Below are 19,871 nucleotides of genomic sequence, written 5' to 3' on the forward strand. Positions count from 1 at the left end.
CCAGAAACATCTACTCTTTTAAAATACTACAAAATCCATATGAAGTATGATTATTTCAACAAGCATGTCCATTCCACAATGACCAAATTAATTTGGTAATGTAATTAAAGAGTAAAAGCTATACTAAACGACACTCGTTCTGATTGAAATAGTTCAAAACTAGTATTAGTCTGAGTACCAGCCTCTTAAGCTAACATTCCACTCCTTGTCATTGCCAAAGAGACTGTTTAATACGTGCAGGATTTATAGTGGAGTTGCTCATTGGCTGCCGGAATTAACATATTTTCCTTGACAACATATGGAGCCTCGGAAATAGAACGATAATTTAAAACAAAGTCTAAAACAAACATTTAGCTGTTAGCAAGCTGAATTAAGACATTTTGTGGTTGGAATTTCATTATGTATTTAGTTTGATAATTTAGACGTGTGCTACTGTAGCAACTTTCGACAGACTGTGGAGAAAAAAAAGTGACAAGAGTTCCGATCGAATCAGGATCTGCTGGAGCTCATTAATAACAGAATGTTCATTGAAGATAGTAGAAAGGCCAGCCTCCTTGGCACATGACATGGAGTACAGAGAGTGGAGAGACTGGTACCCAGCCTACAACAGCATGCGTCTCACTCTTTCAGGATTCCGAACCTGCATTCTTTAAACATTGCAGAAAAAAAAAAATAATAATAATAAAAAGAACAAAAAATTGAACATAACACCCCTTTCGCAAACATATTGTATTCATCCAGTTGTTAAGCCAAGTGTAAATACCAGGTCAATTCCTCAATTGCATCACTCATTGAGGTGATTTAATCAGTGTAGAGCAGCAAACAAATACAGAGGAGTAATTATAAGCACTGCTATGTGGATACAGGAGAGGGCATCATAGTTCTGTAGAAATGCAAAGTTCATCATATACAGTCCAAGAAAGAGACATTTTCACATGTGCCATTTGTCCAGTCCATGGTGTTTTTCACCCTCCTCCTGATTCCAACTGATAGCAATCAACATTGAAATAATGCTTTTTCAGCCATCACATTGGGCTCTCACTAGAGAGAAGAAAAAAAAAGGACACTATTACACTACCACAGCTGAGACAATTGGATTGGTTTGTGCAAGGGACATAAGTGCCTGATACGGACACAACACATTTCTGAGTGTGGAAACAGGTGTGTCTGTGGACACTGGTTTTACCAGTGGGGCGGCTGAGACTTGACAGTGAGTTCAGAGCTCTGACAGGGGAGAGGGACACGCCCTGTCTCCAAGCCTCCACAGGTGCTTGGTTCCCACGATGCGAGGAAACGTCTCCCCAGAGCTCATAACTCCACATCGTCTGAGTCCGGTGCAGTACTGGTGGACTGGGCCTCTTCCTGTCTCTCTCCCCATACAAATCTGTAGTTGTTTTCCAACTCCTGCTGTCTCTTTTGCTCCTTGTAAACCTCTTCTGTTCCCCCTGTCTGAGAGAAATACAGGGAAGAGCAAAAGAATAGCTCACACAATTACTCATATTAGACTTCTTTCAAAATGTTGAACTGCTTCACTATCAATTGCTTATATTGGTTTTGAGTGCAGTCGTTGAACCAAATAGAGAAAATGTCCTTACAGATCTCTTTCAACACATATCAAAACCCTTTTTCTAGACCGAAGAGAAAATTCTGTAGTGTTTCTTAAAAGGTTGATTTTTTAAAATTGTAATTACTAGTAGGTTGATGAGCAGCTCTCTGAAGGACTTGGTATCTTCTTCAGTCAACCACTGGTCCCCAGCCTCCTCAGCTGTCCTTCGTGTTATAATCTTCACCTCAATTTTACCTTTAAAAAAATCATTAGCAACATTACAATACTAACAGGCGTTTCACATACACCAAAGCGCGCGCGCACACACACACACACACAGCTTAAAATGTGCAACTCTGCACAGACATGAATGTCAGCCAGCAACCCTATTGAAAAGTTTCTGGCACAATACCACATACAGTAAGCAATAATATACAAAATAAGAACAGATAGAAACGAGACATGGAACGCACACAAGAGAGAGATGAAAATGGATGAGACACTGACTGTTGCATCTACACATCTTAAATAGATATTTCATGCTATGTGAGGCCTAAAATCAGATAAGCCTATTTTGAAATGTTAATATGGCAAGCACACCGAGAAGCTTCCTCAGATAATATGTTCACACATTAACTTTGCCACACGCCAACAGAGATCTGAAGGGAATTTAAAAACCCATTTCAACAGATACGAGATCATGCAAAGCGTAGCTCTGTTTTGCCAGTGACCCCCTTCTATTTTTGGAACCTGACCTAAATAGCCCAAATTAGAAGAGAAGAGTGACATGATCATACGCTAAAGATATCAGGAGGAAAAGAGAGACGGGCCGTGTGTTTTTGGGCACTCCCCTTCCTACCTTCGGCCTTCAGTCCCGCCTTCTCTAGCTGTTCTTTAACCACGTCCTTAATGTGCTGCCACTGGGGGTCACCTTCGCCCATCTCCTGAACTTTGACCTCCCCATCGGAACTGCTGCCTGTCTTATACTTAGTAACTCTGATCTTAACAAGGTCGTCAGCCGCTTGGTCTGGGGTGACGAGACAAAAGAGGGACAAACAACAGAGGTCACCTCCCAACAAGTAAAAGTAGGGCAACAGGATGTAGGAGTTAAAGCCAGCAATGTGGGTGGGATCTCTCAAGAGATTTCAATTCACTACCGGTATTCTATGATCCCCTTTCTCTATATATGGGACTGTCAGTATGCTGATATAGCCTACTCCCATTTTACTCTCCCCTGAGCATTGAACAGCGAATCTCCAAAAAGGTACTGAACATGAGATGGAACAAGAAATTATGACAGACATCTACATAGAAATGAATATACACGGAATGTAGATGTATGATCTATGAACACATAGAGCCAGGCCCAGACGGTGGAGCTCCAGGCAGAGAGCCCAGTTACCTGGCTGTCGAGGGGCCAGGCTGGGGCTGCCCCTGGCTGGGTCGTTGGCCCGCTGGCCTCCCTCTGTCTGGGGCTCTGCCTCTGTGTCCCCGGCCTCTTTGTCCTCCAGGCGGTCCAGCAGCTTGTCCAGAGTAGCCTCCAGGGTCTGGGTTGCCTGGGTGCGGTCAAACTCCCCCTTCAGACCCTCGGTCTCCAGTTCTTGCTGAGCCTAGAACAAAAAAAGAGACACTCTATCAAGCAACATTATCAATCAAAATATTAACATGTTGACAAAATAATAGTGGTCATTTAGATGTCCATCTACCTCACATGTTTGGCCCATAATGTGGTTGAGCACTCAATAACCTGTTCTATTACAGAGACCCATTTACTGCCTGTACACTTGTCTAGCATCTCTAGTGTCTGTTCGCACCTCGTCTATGATGTTGTCAAACTCCTTCTGCATTTCCCCTTTCATTTCCTCGATGTTGGCAGAAGGCACCGAGATGTCAGCTATCTCTTCCTCAAACTCCTGCAGCAGGAGATGCTCTTCTTCATCCCCCTCATCCCTCTCCTTTTCGTTTCGGAGTCCCTCTCGTTCTTGTTTGGCTTCATTTTCTGCTTTCTGAAAACGAACTCAGAATGAACCATATTGAAATGAAATGCACAAAAATGTCACTGCGCATTATGAATACATTGTTATGGGTAAAAGTCAACTGGCCATGGCCTAAAGGCAGCACTAACCTTCCTGTTGCTCTCTTTGAGATGCTGCACAAATTTCATCAGGTCTGCAGGGTCAGTGATGATCTTGAAGTTAAATTGTTCATCTCCAAAAGCTATGAGGAGTAAAAAAAAAAAACACCAGATGGATTTTAACCAAAAGGAAAATATACTTGAAAAGTATCAGAAGTGAAAAATGTTTTAAATTCCAGTTTAATACATTACCATCCTCTGTGACCTCATTGTCTGTGAGCTGATTATCATAGACATCCTCTCCAGCCTGTGAAAACAAAACACTGTTGGTGCCATCTTGTGGAAGACTAAGGCATACGTTCAAAGATATGTCGATCACTGACTGTACCTGATGCTCTGAAGTGGTGTCAGTTGCTGTGGTACTCCCTGGCTTTGTCACTCCCTCCCAGAAATCCAAATCCTCAGGCTCTTCAGAGGTGACAACTGCATCTGGTCCAAGAGGAATGAATCAAGAGGACAGATTATTTCTCAATATGACGCTTTCATTATAAAATCCTGCAAGCAAGCCATCCAATAAATTAAGTACTTTGATTAAGCAAACGGGCATTGCACCTTTTGTGTCTGACCCCAGGACATCTGGGTCATCAGTTGGCGTCGCTGAGTCCTCGTCTGTCCCCTCGTCACCAGCCAACATCTCATCAAGAGTCTTCAGCTCCTCTGAGATCTGCTCCACTTTACGTTTCGTATCCGCTGAAAATGAAGAGAAGCAGAGTTACATTATTCCTTAGGGCTTGTGAAATCAGGAGAGTACCAATTAAAAGATTTAGCCTGGCTCCATATCACAGTACATAGTGGTTCCTCCTTTAAAAAGTTGCATCATACTGCAGCACACCTTGCAGACTGCTGCAGAATTCTATGGCACGTTATTTGATTGTCAGCTATTTTTACCATTAATGCTAGTTAGACCACCAGAGGGCATCTTTGAGAAGCGTTTGATAGTAATGCCAATATTGAAGACTAAAGCATTTTAAAACTTTTTTGTAAGAACATATATGGGGTTGATTAAGAAATGTAGCTTAATTAAATATTATGGCGTTTCCATTCCAAGAAAAACCCTCAGGGTTTCCGTTAGGATGGAATGGAAAATACGGCGCTGTATATTGTGATGGTCGGGAGAAGGCTACAGTACTAAGAGCATAAGAGGATTGGAGGATTCTAAATGAATATCTAAGAGGCATTTTTCATCAGGGCAAATCTGATCTGTGAGAATATCTAAACGGCTTTTATATCATTCTAAACTAATTCATAATAATCGCTTTGTTTAAAAAATAACAATATTTTGGAGATGATTTTGATTTCATTTAACCTAGAGTGAGCGAGAAAAAGGCCATTCTTGAACATGGGGTGAGACATTCTCAGTAATTTGTAAATAAAGTTTGTTATTTAGAATGATTTATTTCTGTTTTTAGAGGGAGAGAAACCAAAAGCCGCCTCATGGTTCTCCCGGTGGCGGCTGGCACGGGTATCGAAGCAGCATCTGTAGCAACGCAGTTTGCACTGCAGTATCTTAGACCGCTGCGCCACTCGGGAGGCCCCATCCACAAAGTTTAATGCTGATCAATTGCCTTGCACAAAGTACCAAAATACAGAGAGGTGTTGGTAAAGGTATATTGTCCAGCTAATAGCCCATAATGGGCTATTATAATACTGTATATGGTGTCCAGGTCAGGATAACCAAAACATTTCTTTATTAAAGACCATCAGAAAGAATGTTGGTACTTATTTTGATCCAAAGCCATGAATGAGTGAGTCACTCAGCTTTATGTACGTCCCGGGGATAAATGACTATTAGAAATGACTGCCTAGAAGGCCAGCATCCCGGAGTCGCCTCTTCACTGTTGAGGTTGAGATTGGTGTTTTGCGGGTACTATTTAATGAAGCTGCCAGTTGAGGACTTTCTATTTGGTTTATGTTGCCCATTAAATTGTCAGTTAGACACAGTAGCGCCTTGGGACCCAAAAGCATAATCAGTGCTCCAACTTCCCATTGCGCTGGTCTGGAGCAATGAAGTAGTGACGCAGGGTACTGTATTAAACCACAAATTACCTCCAAGTCCCACGGCATAATCGCAAAATTTTAGTTGAGCAACTACTGTATAGGCTAAGCACCCTCCCAAAGACCCCCAGCCCCCTGTTGACTCACAGACTTGGGCCTTGACATAGTCCATGTACTGCTGGGTGCTGAGGGCTGGCTGGCACACAATGCCCTGGGGCTTGGCGGTGTAGGGCGGGCGCAGGAAGGGGTGCTGGCAGGTGCGGGTGGTGTGGACCGTCAGCACGTAGCGGCACGACTGGGGCTCATCCACACGGGCCACGTAGTCCCCCGAGCCCTCCTCACACACAAACTGGAAGACACAGACCAGAGCAGATCAGGGGTCAGAAGTCATGGATTGTCAAGGAGTCACACCAGTCATATCTAATGTGTTTGGAGTTTTACAAGATTTATTAAATACAATATAAGACAGGTTGTCCTTACTGATGTTTATTGCAATATTAAGACCCCATCGCATAGGCTCTCACCCTGACTTCAGTCTCCCTGGGGTTCCCGTTCAGGTCACACTTGGAGCCATTGACATATCTCTGACTGTGGTAGCGCTTCAGTCTGTGTTGCTTGGAGGCCTGGGTACCAGGGAGGAGAAAGAGATTATCAACGCATACACCATGGATATTCTACTGTATCATCAAATTGCATAGACCATTACATCAAATTTAAAACACTTGCCCCCCAATCCCCTCCTTCCCTGATACACGTGTTAATATTGCACCATAAATTGTGCCTTCCTGTATTATACTTAAAATGTTTATTATATTCTACTGAGCCATTTACTTTATGTTGGTAATCTAAACTTTTATTATTGTTGTTGAATTGTCCAGAAGGAACCTGCCAGTAAGAATTTTGTTGGACAGTGTATAACTTGTGTATCCTGTACATACAACTTAAAACAGCAGGTGAGTCTCAGGGGAGGGAGTCACTTCTGCTGTAGCAGTCAAGTCAACAGCCTCACACGCTGTTCTTTCCCTCATGTCATCAACCTGAACAAGGTACATGCTGTGTTCCAAAACCAACAAGCAGCCGTACCTGCCAAGCACTCATTCTAACCCTAATGCAACTATAGTAAAATGGGTGAAAAACAAAGTAGGATACAAATCTAAACAGCTTAAGATTTTCCTGCGCATTTTTTCTCAATTGGCTTATACAACATGCTTTTTGCATGTTTTCCAGCAAGTATACATGAAACACTCTTGGTTTAGTCCTTTGTATGAGAAGAGTTAAACACATACAGAATCAAATAAACTTTATTTGTTAAAATGCGCCAAATACAACATGTGTAGACCTTACCGTGAAATGTTTACTTACAAGCCCTTAACCAACAGTGCAGTTCAAGATAGAGTTACAAAAAAAATAATTAAAAGTAACAATAACGAGGCAATATACAGTGGGTACCGGTATTGAATCAGTGTGGGGGTAGAGGTTAGTTGAGGTCATTTGTACATGTAGTTAGGGGTGAAGTGACTATGCATAGATAATAAACAGAGAGTAGCAACAGTGTAAAAAAAAGTTACCATACCAGGCAGTGATGCAACCGGGTAGGATGCTCTCAATGGTGCAGCTGTAGAACTTTGAGGACCTGGGAACCCCTGCAAAATCTTTCAGTCTACTGAGGGGGAAAAGGTGTTGTACCATCTTCATGACTGTCTTGGTGTGTTTGGACCATGATAGTTTGTTGGTGATGTGGACACCAAGGAACTTCAAACTCTCGACCCGCTCCACTACAGCCCAGTTGATGTTAATGGGGGACTGTTCAGCCCGCCTTTCCCATAGTCCACGATCAGCTCCTTTGTCTTGCTCACATTGAGGGAGAGGTTGTTGTCCTGGCACCACATTGCCAGGTCTCGGACCTACTCCCTATAGGAGTCTCCTCATTGTCGTCAGCAAACTTGATGATGGTGTTGGAGTTGTGTTTGGCCTCGCAGTTGCGGGTGAAAATAGAGCACAGGAAGAGACTAAGCACACACCGTTGAGGGGCCCCAGTGTTGAGGATCTGCATAGCAGACGTGTTGTTGCCTACACTTACCACATGGGGGCGGCCCGTCAGGAAGTCCAGGATCCAAATGCAGAGGGAGGTGTTTAGTCCCAGGGTCCTTAGCTTACTGGGCACTATGGTGTTGAACGCTGAACTGTAGTCAATGAACAGCATTCTCACATAGGTGTTCCCTTTTGTCCAGGTGGGAAAGGGCAGTGTGGAGTGCGATTGAGATTGCGTCGTCTGTGGATCTGTTGGGGCGGTATGCGAATTGGAGTGGGTCTAGGGTATCCAGGATGGATGCTGTTGTGAGCCATGACCAGTTTTTCAAAGCACTCCATGCCTACCGACGCGAGTGCTACGGGGTGGTAATCATTTAGGCAGGTTACCTTCACTTCCTTGGGCACAGGGACTATGGTGGTCTGCTTGAAACATGTAGGTATTACAGACTCAGACAGGAAGAGGTTGAAAATGTCAGTTTAGACACTTGACAGTTGGTCCGCGCATGCTTTGAGTACACGTCCTGGTAATCCTGTTACCGCTGCATTGTGAATGTTGACCTGTTTAAAAGTCTTGCTCACATCGGCTACCGAGAGCGTTATCACACAGTCGTCCAGAACAGCTGGTGCTCTCATGCATGCTTCAGTGTTGCTTGCCTCGAAGCGAGCATAAAAAGGCATTTAGCTCGTCTGGTAGGCTCGCGTCACTGGGCAGCTCACGGCTGGGTTTCTCTTTGTAGTCCGTAATAGTTTTCAAGCTATGCCACATCCGACAAGCGTAAGAACCGATGTAGTAGGATTCAATCTTAATCCTGTATTGACGCTTTGTTGTTTGGTGGTTCATCTGAGGGCATAGCAGGATTTCTTATAAGGGTCCAGATTAGTGTAACGCTCCTTGAAAGCGGCAGCTCTAGCCTTTAGCTCAATGCGAATGTTGCCTGTAATCCATGGCTTCTGGTTGGGATATCTACGTACAGTCACTGTGGGGGACAACGTCATTGATGCACTTATTGATGAAGCCGATGACTGATGTGGTATATTCCGCAATGCCATTTGATGAATCCCGGAACATATTCCAGTCTGTGCTAGCAAAAGAGTCCACGTCATCTGACCCCTTCCGTATTGAGCAAGTCACTGGTACTTCCTTCTTTAGTTTTTGCTTGTAAGCAGGAATCAGGAGCATAGAATTATGGTCAGATTTGCCAAATGGAAGGCGGGGGGGGAAGAGCTTTATATGCATCTCTGTGTGTGGAGTGAAGGTGGTCTAGAGTTTTCTTTCCCTCTGGTTGCACATGTGAAATGTTGGTAGAAATGAGGTAAAACAGATTTAAGTTTGCCTGCATTAAAGTCCCCAGCCACTTCTGGATGAGCATTTTTCTTGTTTGCTTATGGCCTTATACAGCTGGCTGAGTGTGGTCATAGTGTCAGCATCACGGTGGTAAATAGAAAGCTAAGAATAATATAGATGAGAGCTCTCTAGGTATAGTGTGGTCTACAGCTTATCACAAGGTACTCTACCTCAGGCGAGCAATACCTAGAGACTTCTTTAATATTACACATCGCGCACCAGCTGTTATTGACTAGACACAAATAGACCCCTCATCTTACCAGACGTAGCTTCTCTGTCCTGCCGGTGCATGGAAAATGTATTTTTTTTTTTTTTAATTTCACCTTTATTTAACCAGGTAGGCTAGTTGAGAACAAGTTCTAATGTACAACTGCGACCTGGCCAAGATAAAGCAAAGCAGTGTGACACAGACAACACAGAGTTAAACATGGAGTAAACAATAAACAAGCCAATGACACAGTAGAAAAAAAGAATGTATATATACACAGTGTGTGCAAAAGGCATGAGGAGTTAGGCAATAAATAGGCCATAGAAGCGAATAACTACAATTTAGCAGATTAACACTGGAGTGATAAATGAGCATATGATGATGTGCAAGTAGAAATACTGGTGTGCAAAGGAGCAGAAAAGTAAATAAAATAAAAACAGTATGGGGATAAGGTAGGTAGATTGGGTGGGCAATTTACAGATGGAATATGTACAGCTGCAGCGATCGGTTAGCAGCTCAGGTAGCTGATGTTTAAAGTTGGTGAGGGAAATAAAAGGTCTCCAACTTCAGCGATTTTTGCAATTCGTTCCAGTCACTGGCAGCAGAGAACTGGAAGGAAAGGCGGCCAAATGAGGTGTTGGCTTTGGGGATGATCAGTGAGATATACCTGCTGGAACGTGTGGGTGTTGTTATCGTGACCAGTAAAATGAGATAAGGCGGAGCTTTACCTTGCATAGACTTATAGATGACCTGGAACATGTGGGTCTGGCGACGAATATGAAGCGAGAGCCAGCCGACTAGAGCATACAGATCGCAGTGGGTGGTATAAGGTGATTTGGTAACAAAACGGATGGCACTGATTAGACTGCATCCAGTTTGCTGAGTAGAGTAACGGAAGCCATTTTGTAGATGACGTCGCCGAAGTCGAGGATCGGTAGGATAGTCAGTTTTACTAGGGTAAGTTTGGCAGCATGAGTGAAGGAGGCTTTGTTGCGAAATAGAAAGCCGATTCTAGATTTGATTTTGGAGCTGCTTAATATGAGTCTGGAAGGAGAGTTTACAGTCTAACCAGACACCCAGGTATTTGTAGTTGTCCACATATTCTAGGTTGGAACCATCCAGGGTGGTGATGCTAGCTGGACGGGCAGGTGCGGGCAGCGAACGGTTGAAAAGCATGCATTTGGTTTTACTAGCGTTTAAGAGCAGTTGGAGGCCACGGAAGGAGTGTTGTATGGCATTGAAGCTCGTTTGGAAGTTTGTTAGCACAGTGTCCAAGGAAGGGCCAGAAGTATACAGAATGGTGTCGTCTGCGTAGAGGTGGATCAGGGAATCGCCCGCAGCAAGAGCGACATCATTGATATATACAGAGAAAAGAGTCGGCCCGAGAATTGAACCCTGTGGTACCCCCATAGAGACTGCCAGAGGTCCGGACAACATGCCCTCCGATTTGACACACTAAACTCTGTCTGTAAAGTAGTTGGTGAACCAGGTCATTAGAAAAACCAAGGCTATTGAGCCTGCTGATAAGAATACGGTGATTGACAGAGTCAAAAGCCTTGGCCAGGTCGATGAAGATGGCTGCACAGTACTTTCTTTTATCGATGGCGGTTATATCGTTTAGAACCTTGCACGTGGCTGAGGTGCACCCGTGACCGGCTCAGAAACCGGATTGCACAGCGGAGAAGGTACGGTGGGATTCGAAATGGTCAGTGATCTGTTTATTAACTTGGCTTTCGAAGACTTTAGATAGGCAGGGTGGAGCGGGGTGGAAATAGGTCTGTAACAGTTTGGGTCTAGGGTGTCACCCCCTTTGAAGAGGGGGATGACCGCGGCAGCTTTCCAATCTTTAGGGATCTCGGACGATACGAAAGAGCAGTTGAACAGGCTGGTAATAGGGGTTGCAACAATGGCGGCGGATAGTTTTAGAAAGAGAGGGTCCAGATTGTCTAGCCCAGCTGATTTGTACGGGTCCAGGTTTTGCAGCTCTTTCAGAACATCTGCTATCTGAATTTGGGTGAAGGAGAAGCTGGGGAGGCTTGAGCGGACCAAGGGCTATATCTGTTCTTAGTTCTGCATTTTTTGAACGGGGCATGCTTATCTAAGATGGTGAGGAAATTACTTTTAAAGAATGACCAGGCATCCTTGACTGACGGGATGAGGTCAATATCCTTCCAGGATACCCGGGCCAGGGCGATTAGAAAGGCCTGCTCGCAGAAGTGTTTTAGGGAGCGTTTGACAGTGATGAGGGGTGTTCGTTTGACCGCAGACCCATAGCGGATACAGGCAATGAGGCAGTGATCGCTGAGATCCTGATTGAAAACAGCGGAGGTGTATTTGGAGGGCAAGTTGGTCAGGATAATGTCTATGAGGGTGCCCATGTTTACAGATTTAGGGTTGTACCTGGTGGGTTCCTTGATGATTTGTGTGAGATTGAGGGCATCTAGCTTAGATTGTAGGACTGCCGGGGTGTTAAGCATATCCCAGTTTAGGTCACCTAACAGAATGAACTCTGAGGCTAGATGGGGGGCGATCAATTCACAAATGGTGTTCAGGGCACAGCTGGGAGCGGAGGGGGGGGGGGGGGGGGGGGGGGGGGGGGTCGATAGCAGGCGGCAACAGTCAGAGACATTTTTGGAGAGATTAATTTTTAAAATTAGAAGTTCGAACTGTTTGGGTATAGACCTGGAAAGTATGACAGAACTTCGCAGGCTAACTCCTCCCCCTTTGGCAGTTCTATCTTGACGGAAAAAGTTGTAGTTGGGTATGGAAATCTCAGAATTTTTGGTGGCCTTCCTAAGCCAGGATTCAGACACGGCAAGGACATCAGGGTTGGCAGAGTGTGCTAAAGCAGTGAGTAAAACAAACTTAGGGAGGAGGCTTCTGATGTTGACATGCATGAAACCAAGGCTTTTTCGATCACAGAAGTCAACAAATGAGGGTGCCTGGGCACACGCAGGGCCTGGGTTTACCTCCACATCACCCGAGGAACAGAGGAGTAGGATGAGGGTACGGCTAAAGGCTATCAAAACATGTCGCTTAGAGCGTTGGGGACAAAGAATAAAAGGAGCAGATTTCTGGGCGTGGTAGAATAGATTCAGGGCATAATGTGCAGACAGGGGTATGGTGGGGTGCGGGTAAAGCGGAGGTAAGCCCAGGCACTGAGTGATGATAAGAGGGGTTGCATCTCTGGACATGCTGGTTATAATGGGTGAGGTCACCGCATGTGTAGGAGGTGGGACAAAGGAGGTATGATGAGTGGAACTAGGGGCTCAATTGTAAACTAAAATAATGATAACTAACCTAAACAGTATACAAGGCATATTGACATTTGAGAGAGACATACAGCGAGGCATAAAGTAATCACAGGTGTTGATTGGGAGAGCTAGCTAGACAACAACGGGTGAGACAACAACAGCTGATCAGATAAAACAACAGGTAAAATGGCGTTGACTGGGCAGAGAGGGTCGGTTCACTACACACAGAACCTGAGTTCGTGGCTGGGGCCGACAGATAAGCAATAAACAGAATGGAGTACCGTGATTAATGGACAGTCCAGCAGGAATCAGCTATGTAGCCAAGTGATCATAGGGTCCAGGGGGCAGCAATAGATGGAACAGGGAAACCGCGGAGTAGTCGCTACTACGCTAGCACGCGTGCGACACGGTGTTTAAAGTTAGTAGGCCGGGGCTAGTAGAAACATCTGCTCCGACGGAGGCAGGTTGAAGGTACAGCGGACGGAGTATTCGTCGGCAGACCAGTCGTGGTGGTGCGGTGGGGCGCCGTGTCGACAAAGGATCCAAGCCAGATGGCGAAAGAGATATTGTAGTAATTTAGTTTGCTAGCCGGGAGATGCGCCTGGCTCACGGCTAAGTGGTGCTAGCTTCGGGGCAGGGGCGTTAGCCACTATAGACACTCGGTAGCAGCGGTGATCCGGTGCCAAGGTCCAGAGCTTACGTCGAGGATCCGGTGGAGTAGTGGGTTCTAGCCGTGTTTGGGTGGAGTCCGGGTGAACAACTGAGTAGGCTGGGAGGTGGGCCTCAGGGATAGCTTCAGTACTAGGTAACTCGGTGGGTGCTAGCTAGCTGTGAAGATCAGGAGTAATGGTCCTGGGATTACGGCAGGAATCTGGCGTTGTAGTGGAGAGACAGTCCCGATACTGATAGGCTGGCGAGTATTATCCAGGCTAAAAAAAAGGGGGCTGGTATCTGTGCAGAAGGTAAAAGGCCGGTAAAGGCCGCTAGCAGTGGCTAACAGTGACTAAGTAGCTTGTAGCTAATTAGCTGGTTAGCTTCTGATGGCTAGGAGGTTCTTGCGATAAGGTCTAAAAATTAAAAATAATAGCAGTTCCGTATCACATTGGGTGAGGCAGGTTACCGGAAGGTATAATTGAATTAAAATGGAAAAGAGATTGAAAGTAAAATTTAAATATATACAAAAAAAAGATGAAAAATACAAAAGTACACAAGAGGACGAACAAAACACATCTGCACTGCTACGCTATCTTGGGACCACGCCAGCTCTATATTATCTGTGTCGTCGTTCAGCCACGACTCGGTGAAACATAAGATATTACAGATAATGTCCCATTGGTTGTATAATCTTGATCGTAGGTCATCTATTTTATTTTCCAATGATTGCACATTGGCCAATAGAACAGATGGCAGTGAGAGTTTACTCACTGGCCTACGAATTACAAGGAAGCCCAGCCTCCACCCTCTTTTTCCTCTGTCTTTTCTTCACGCAAATGACGGGGATTTGGGCCCGTTCCCAAGAAAGCAGTATATCCTTCGCATCGGACTCGTTAAAGAAAAATTATTCTTCCAGTTCAAGGTGAGTAATCGCTGTTCTGATGTTCAGAAGTTATTTTCAGTCATAAGAGACAGTAGCAGGTACATTATGTACAAAATAAAAGTTTAAAATGTGAAATGCAAAAAAAAACGTTAAAAAAAATATCACAGTTGGTTAGGAGGACGTAAAACATCTGTCATCCCCTCCAGCGCCACGAAGTAACACCACAAAGTATGACAAAATCCTATACGGGTAGAGGAGCAAACCAGTTACCTTGGCTGTTTCATTGTTCCAGTCAAACTCTGAATCATAGTACCCCAGGAAGAGAACATCCCCTTTGATGTCTGTGTCTGTGGAGAGGTAAAAACAGACTATTATTAGAGGCAAGGCCTAAATCTAAATAGACAAAGCACCATCAGGTAAACCATGTGATGCAGCAGCACTTGACAGACAGGTCAACACTAGACAGGTCAACACCAGAGAAGTAAATAATGACGTGTAACAAGGGGATCCAAAATAAACATGGTGAAAGTGTAAACAGTCAGTACAAACAAGATGATCCAGCTGTTGCTACTTGTGTTAACTTTTGGCAAACACAGTGGTTGAAAGTAAGTCTTACCCTCAAGGTGGTACTGTCTAATGTGTTGTCCATAGCAGAACTCATATGTCCACCAGTCTTTTGTCTGCAGTTATAGAGAATGACAACGTTTCAGTTGCTATGACATTTCATATTCATGTTGACAGTGGCCTTACAAAACTAGAAGAATAGCAAATAGCCTAGGCTGCCTTATATGGAGAAGTTGATTTCTAATATGCATATGGAGTCTGTCCAACTCAAGGTCCGGTAGATTACAAGTTCAACCATCCAAGTGACTTCTTCAACCATATACAGTAAGAGAGGTAACTTATTGTAGAGACAATGTAGCGACAATTTGGATGGTTAGGTTATGCAAACTGACCAATCAAATAAGCACGATAGGGATTTAACTGTCAATACAAGTTGCACAACTCATTGCAAGCATCCAACCTGGGCCAAGTAAACTTATTCTCTTCCATTTAAAAGCATCACTTTATAACTGTCTGCAATAGTTCTGGTGTAAAGAGGCAGGGGAGAAAACTGTTTAGACATTGACGCAATATGAAGCACTGTTGTCTCTAGGCAGTGGTATAGTATTCCTCCCCTTAGTCTTCTTGTGTGTGTGTGTACGTGTGTGTCTGACCTTCACTAGGCAGGGGGCAGTGTGCATGGGCTTGAGCAGTTCTGGGATGCCTGGTCCGGTGTATCCTTGGGTGTCAGGCTCAGAGGCACGGTCCTGGTGAAACCTCACTGCCTGGGCTGGAAGGCGACATTCATACATCTGCTTGTATTTGCTGGACACCAGCATGACTTCTTCTGTCTTAGCCTGCATTGTAGAAAACATGACATAACGCTAGATAAAGGCTGTACTACATAGCTAGTTAACGAGATAGCTAGCTAAGCAAGTATGCTATCTGACAGCTGCTGTCAACTTGAAACTGCGTTTTCTAAACGTATTAGTAGGTAGCAACAGTTATGCACAGACAGATACATTGTGCTAACGGTAACGTTCGCATTGTTTACTGGTGCGCTAGCTAGCAACACTATAACGTTACTTCATCTAATTAGATAGTGCATTATCTCATTCAAATATCACGAAATTGTATTAGACTCTAACGTTAGCAAGCCATTAGCCATCTCCACTAGCTATCTACAGTAACGTTAGATAGCTAACGTTAGCTAACTGGGCAGAATCGCATGCTAGCTAACGTAAACTATACATTCTTAATTTCACGTCTCACCTGCCCCATAATGACAGGATCGGGAAGAATCTGGATCCCATATTTCACCTCGTTTAATTCCTCTAGATTCAAGAAAGCCAAGACGGATAGCTGACATGTCAAAAAGAAAACGTACAATCCCCTCAACCACCTATCCACGGAAGCAGCCATGATTGCTAGTTTCTACTTCTCTTTCTTCTATGGTATAAAAAGCTAGCTAGCTACATCTGTCAAGTCTTGTTGCTGTTTATTTGTGCTATGGAACGTCATGGATTGGACAACAGGCACATAAAATACCACAGAATACGGTATTATACATGTCAATCAAAGCCACTACGTTGTCCTATTGGATAATTGTCAAATATTTACAGAATCCCTCCTTTTGGACACGACTGCTTCCTCGATTGGTCCGAATAAGTATGTATAGGCGTGGCTCACACATCATTGGGCGAGTTCGTTTTGCATGGCCCGGTGCCCCGGGACATTGAGATTTCACTTAACCCTTGTGTGGTGTTCGGGTCTGTGGGACAAATTTTCAATGTTTACTAAAATAAAAACTATACAATTAATAATGTTTCAACCTGAGACTCATTGGCCTTGGCTCATTTTCTGTGAAGAACATGTCAAATAACACATTTTCATTGAGTGCACACTGTGCACCCCCCTACACATTTATATTACATATTTGGTGTCCAGGTCCACTGGACCCGAGGGTAATGAAAGTGTGGAAAAGTGTGTGTGTAGGTCAAAACAAGTAAAAATGAAACAAAAAGGTTTGCTGTGTGCCTTCACTGTGTCTTCCTCCTCCCTGGACCTGCTGTTTCAACATAGCACCAAGAACCTGTCTGTCTCCCTGCCTGTCTGCCTGTCTTCAGCTTTTCTCGCACTCTTTACCCTTTGTAGTGTGTGAAACTACACAATGTATTGCGGGAACCTGCACAACGTTATTACAATACATTATTTCGATACATTATTTCGATACATTGTAAAAATTTACCCCAGCCAGGTGGAAATTGTGGGAGGGACACAACAAATAAATTGCTTGGCATTTGTGACTCCTTACTACAATCAATCAGTATGGAAAAAATAATCTCTGCTCAGAGAGCCTTAGAAATACTTTTTGCAGAGAGAGAAGCTATTGTGGAAGCTAGTGTGGAAGATTAAGAATTTTCTGAATATGAGGATCATGTCTCTGTCAATTCGGAGTTTGAGGATGAGATTGACCCTCAGCCAGCCCCATGACCAGCCAGTCAGCAATCAGCTCATCAGCAGCCGGCAGGAGGAAAAATATGGATGTCAAAAAAAGTGTGAAATTGAATGGTCTTCTTGTCCAAGGAATGAGCCACTCCGGATGGCTGCCAATGTGATAAGGATCCAACCAGGGCATACGTGGATGGCGGTTACTCATGTGCAGGACATAAAGTCTTCTTTTGAACTGTTCATCCCAGACACCATCCAGAAAATCATTCTGGACTGCACTAATTTGGAGGGAAGGCGTGTTTTTGGAGAGAGATGGAAGGAGATGGACCAAACTCATTCACATGCATACTTTGGGGTTCTTAACCTTGCTGGTGTTTTTAGATCCAATCGGGAATCCACAGAATCCTTGTGGGATGCAGAAACTGGCAGAGAACTTTTCTGTGCAACAATGTCTCTGGGAAAACTTCCACATTATTTCCAGGATTATCCGCTTCGATAACTGAGACACCAGACCAGCTTGGCGGCAGAGAGACAAGCTAGCTGCAATCAGGTCAGTGTGGGTCACAGGGACTCTGTGGTCACAACATCACATGCGATAACTTTTTCACTTCGCACAAGCTGGGACAGGAGCTCCTCAAGAGGAAGCCGACGATGGTAGGAACAGTATGAAAAAACATGCCAGAGCTCCCTCCTCAGCTGTTGAATACACGGAACAGGCCTATCAATTCCTCTAAGTTTGTGTTCACAGCCGACACGTCCCTAGTGTCCAACGTGCCAAAGAAAGGCAAAAATGAAGCTGCGTTGGGATGGGAGAATCTATGGGCAGGAACCTCAAAAAAACAGAGATCATAGTGGATTGCAATGCCACAAAAGGAGGGGTGGACAATTTAGACAAGCTGGTGTCTGGCTACAGCTGCAAAATAAGAACCCTATGCTGGTTCCCCATCCGCCCGACCCACAGAACCAACAACTCCAATACCGGAAGTAAGTGTGAGTGAGGTTGTTGCATGTGTGTGTGTCTGACTCTCCTACCTTGGCCTGTTGTAACTATATACAGTACCAGTCTGTAACGCTCTGACTATAGAGATCCTTATTATTCTCTATGTTTGGTTAGGTCAGGGTGTGACTCGGGTGGGGAAGTCTATATTTTTTGTTTCTTTGTTTTGGGCCGAGTGTGGTTCCCAACCAGAGTTAGCTGTCTATCGTTGGCTCTGATTGGGAATCATACTTAGGCAGCCTGTTTTCCACCTGTGTTTGTGGGAGGTTGTTTTCTGTTTAGCACCTGAGCCTGACAGAACTGTTCGCTTTAGTTTTTTTCCACCGTTTGTTATTTTGTTTGAGTGTGTTGTGAAATAAATCATCATGAACACTTACCACGCTGCGCCATGGTCCACTTCTCCTTCTTACGACGAGTGTTACACAGTCAAAAGTTTGGACACCTACTCATTCCAGGGTTTTTCTTTATTTTACTACATTGTAGAATAATAGTGAAGACATCACAACTATGAAATAACACTTATGGAATCATGTAGTCACCAAAAAAGTGTTAAACAAATCAAAATATATTTGAGATTTGAGATTTTTCAAAGTAGCCACCCTTTGCCTTGATGACAGCTTTGCACACTCTGGGCATTCTATCAACCAGCTTCACCTGGAATGCTTTTCCAACAGTCTGAAAGGAGTTCCCACATATGCTGAGCACATGTTGGATGCTTTTCCTTCACTCTGCGGTCCAACTCATCCCAAACCATCTCAATTGGGTTGAGGTCAGGTGATTGTGAAGGCCAGGTCATCTGATGCAGCACTCCATAACTCTCCTTCTTGGTCAAATAGCCCTTACACAGCCTGGAGGTGTGTTGGATCATTGTCCTGTTGAAAAACAAATGATATTCCCATTAAGCGCAAACCAGATGGGATGGCGTATCGCTGCAGAATGCTATGGTAGCCATATTGGTTAAGTGTGCATTGAATTCTAAATAAATCGCTTACAGTGTCACCAGCAAAGCACCCCCACACTATCACGCTTCCTCCTCCATGCTGCACGGTGGGAACCACACATGCGGAGATCATCCGTTCACCTACTCTGCATCTCACAAAGACACAGCGGTTGGAACCAAAAATCTCAAATTTGGACTCATCAGACCAAAGGACAGATTTCCATTGATCTAATGTCCATTGCGCGTGTTTCTTGGCCCAAGCAAGTCTCTTCTTATTATTGGTGTCCTTTAGTAGTGGTTTCATTGGAGCAATTTGACCATGAAGGCCAGATTCATGCAGTCTCCTCTGAACAGTTGATGTTGAGATGTGTCTGTTACTTGAACGCTGTGAAGCATTTATTTGGGCTGCAATTTCTGAGGCTGGTACCTCTAATGAACTTATCCTCTGCAGCAGAGGTAACTCTGGGTCTTCCTTTCCTGTGGTGGTTCTCATGAGAGACAGTTTCTTCATATCGGTTGATGGTTTTTGCGACTGCACTTGAAGAAACTTTCAAAGTTCTTGAAATGTTCCGTACTGACTGACCTTCATGTCACAAAGTATTGATGGACTACCATTTATCTTTGCTTATTTGAGCTGTTCTTGCCATAATATGGACTTGGTATTTTACCAAATAGGGCTATCTTTTGTATACGGCGCATGTGACAAATAAAGTTTGATTTGATTGCCTCAAACGCATTAAGAAGGAAAGAAATTCCATAAATTACCTTTTAAGAAGGCACACCTCTTAATTGAAATGCATTCCAGGTGACTACCTCATGAAGCTGGTTGAGAGAATGCCAAGAGTGTGCAAAGCTGTCATCAAGGCAAAGGGTGGCTATTTTGAAGAATC

General features: G+C 44.2%; 1 protein-coding gene across 3 annotated transcripts; it reads right to left on the reverse strand.

The window, feature by feature from the left end:
* Window positions 1-714: 714 nt before the first annotated feature.
* Window positions 715-16,109, reverse strand: LOC106583228 (protein OS-9-like). Of its 3 annotated transcripts, none has more exons than XM_014167154.3 (15): window positions 15,866-16,109; window positions 15,268-15,450; window positions 14,667-14,730; window positions 14,321-14,397; window positions 6,200-6,298; window positions 5,823-6,024; window positions 4,233-4,370; window positions 4,009-4,103; window positions 3,873-3,927; window positions 3,672-3,763; window positions 3,361-3,552; window positions 2,949-3,156; window positions 2,406-2,573; window positions 1,692-1,801; window positions 715-1,449 (listed from the first exon to the last, which is right to left on the reverse strand). In XM_014167154.3, exons 1-15 carry the CDS (start codon window positions 16,013-16,015, stop codon window positions 1,309-1,311), a joined length of 1,974 nt encoding a protein of 657 aa, XP_014022629.1. In that variant the 5' UTR covers window positions 16,016-16,109; the 3' UTR covers window positions 715-1,308. The 3 variants fall into 3 exon arrangements, with proteins under 3 accessions (XP_014022629.1, XP_014022628.1, XP_014022630.1); XM_014167153.3 differs by having other exon boundaries at window positions 4,009-4,109; XM_014167155.3 differs by lacking the exon at window positions 2,406-2,573 and having other exon boundaries at window positions 4,009-4,109.
* Window positions 16,110-19,871: the final 3,762 nt, after the last annotated feature.

This window comes from Salmo salar, chromosome 22 (genome assembly GCF_965601325.2).
Source record: "Salmo salar chromosome 22, fSalSal1, whole genome shotgun sequence".
In the NCBI taxonomy this organism is placed as follows: Eukaryota; Metazoa; Chordata; class Actinopteri; order Salmoniformes; family Salmonidae; genus Salmo; species Salmo salar.

Bases quoted from the DNA above. Each gene is read 5' to 3' on its own strand.
- LOC106583228 (XM_014167153.3), bottom strand. From the start codon at position 16,015: ATGGCTGCTTCCGTGGATAGGTGGTTGAGGGGATTGTACGTTTTCTTT. The intron at 6,025-6,199 runs GTGAGAGCCTAT...TGTGTCTTCCAG, and splicing joins CCAGGGAGACTGAAGTCAGG to TTTGTGTGTGAGGAGGGCTC. The intron at 4,371-5,822 runs GTGAGTCAACAG...CTTCATTTTCAG, and splicing joins CTATGTCAAGGCCCAAGTCT to CGGATACGAAACGTAAAGTG.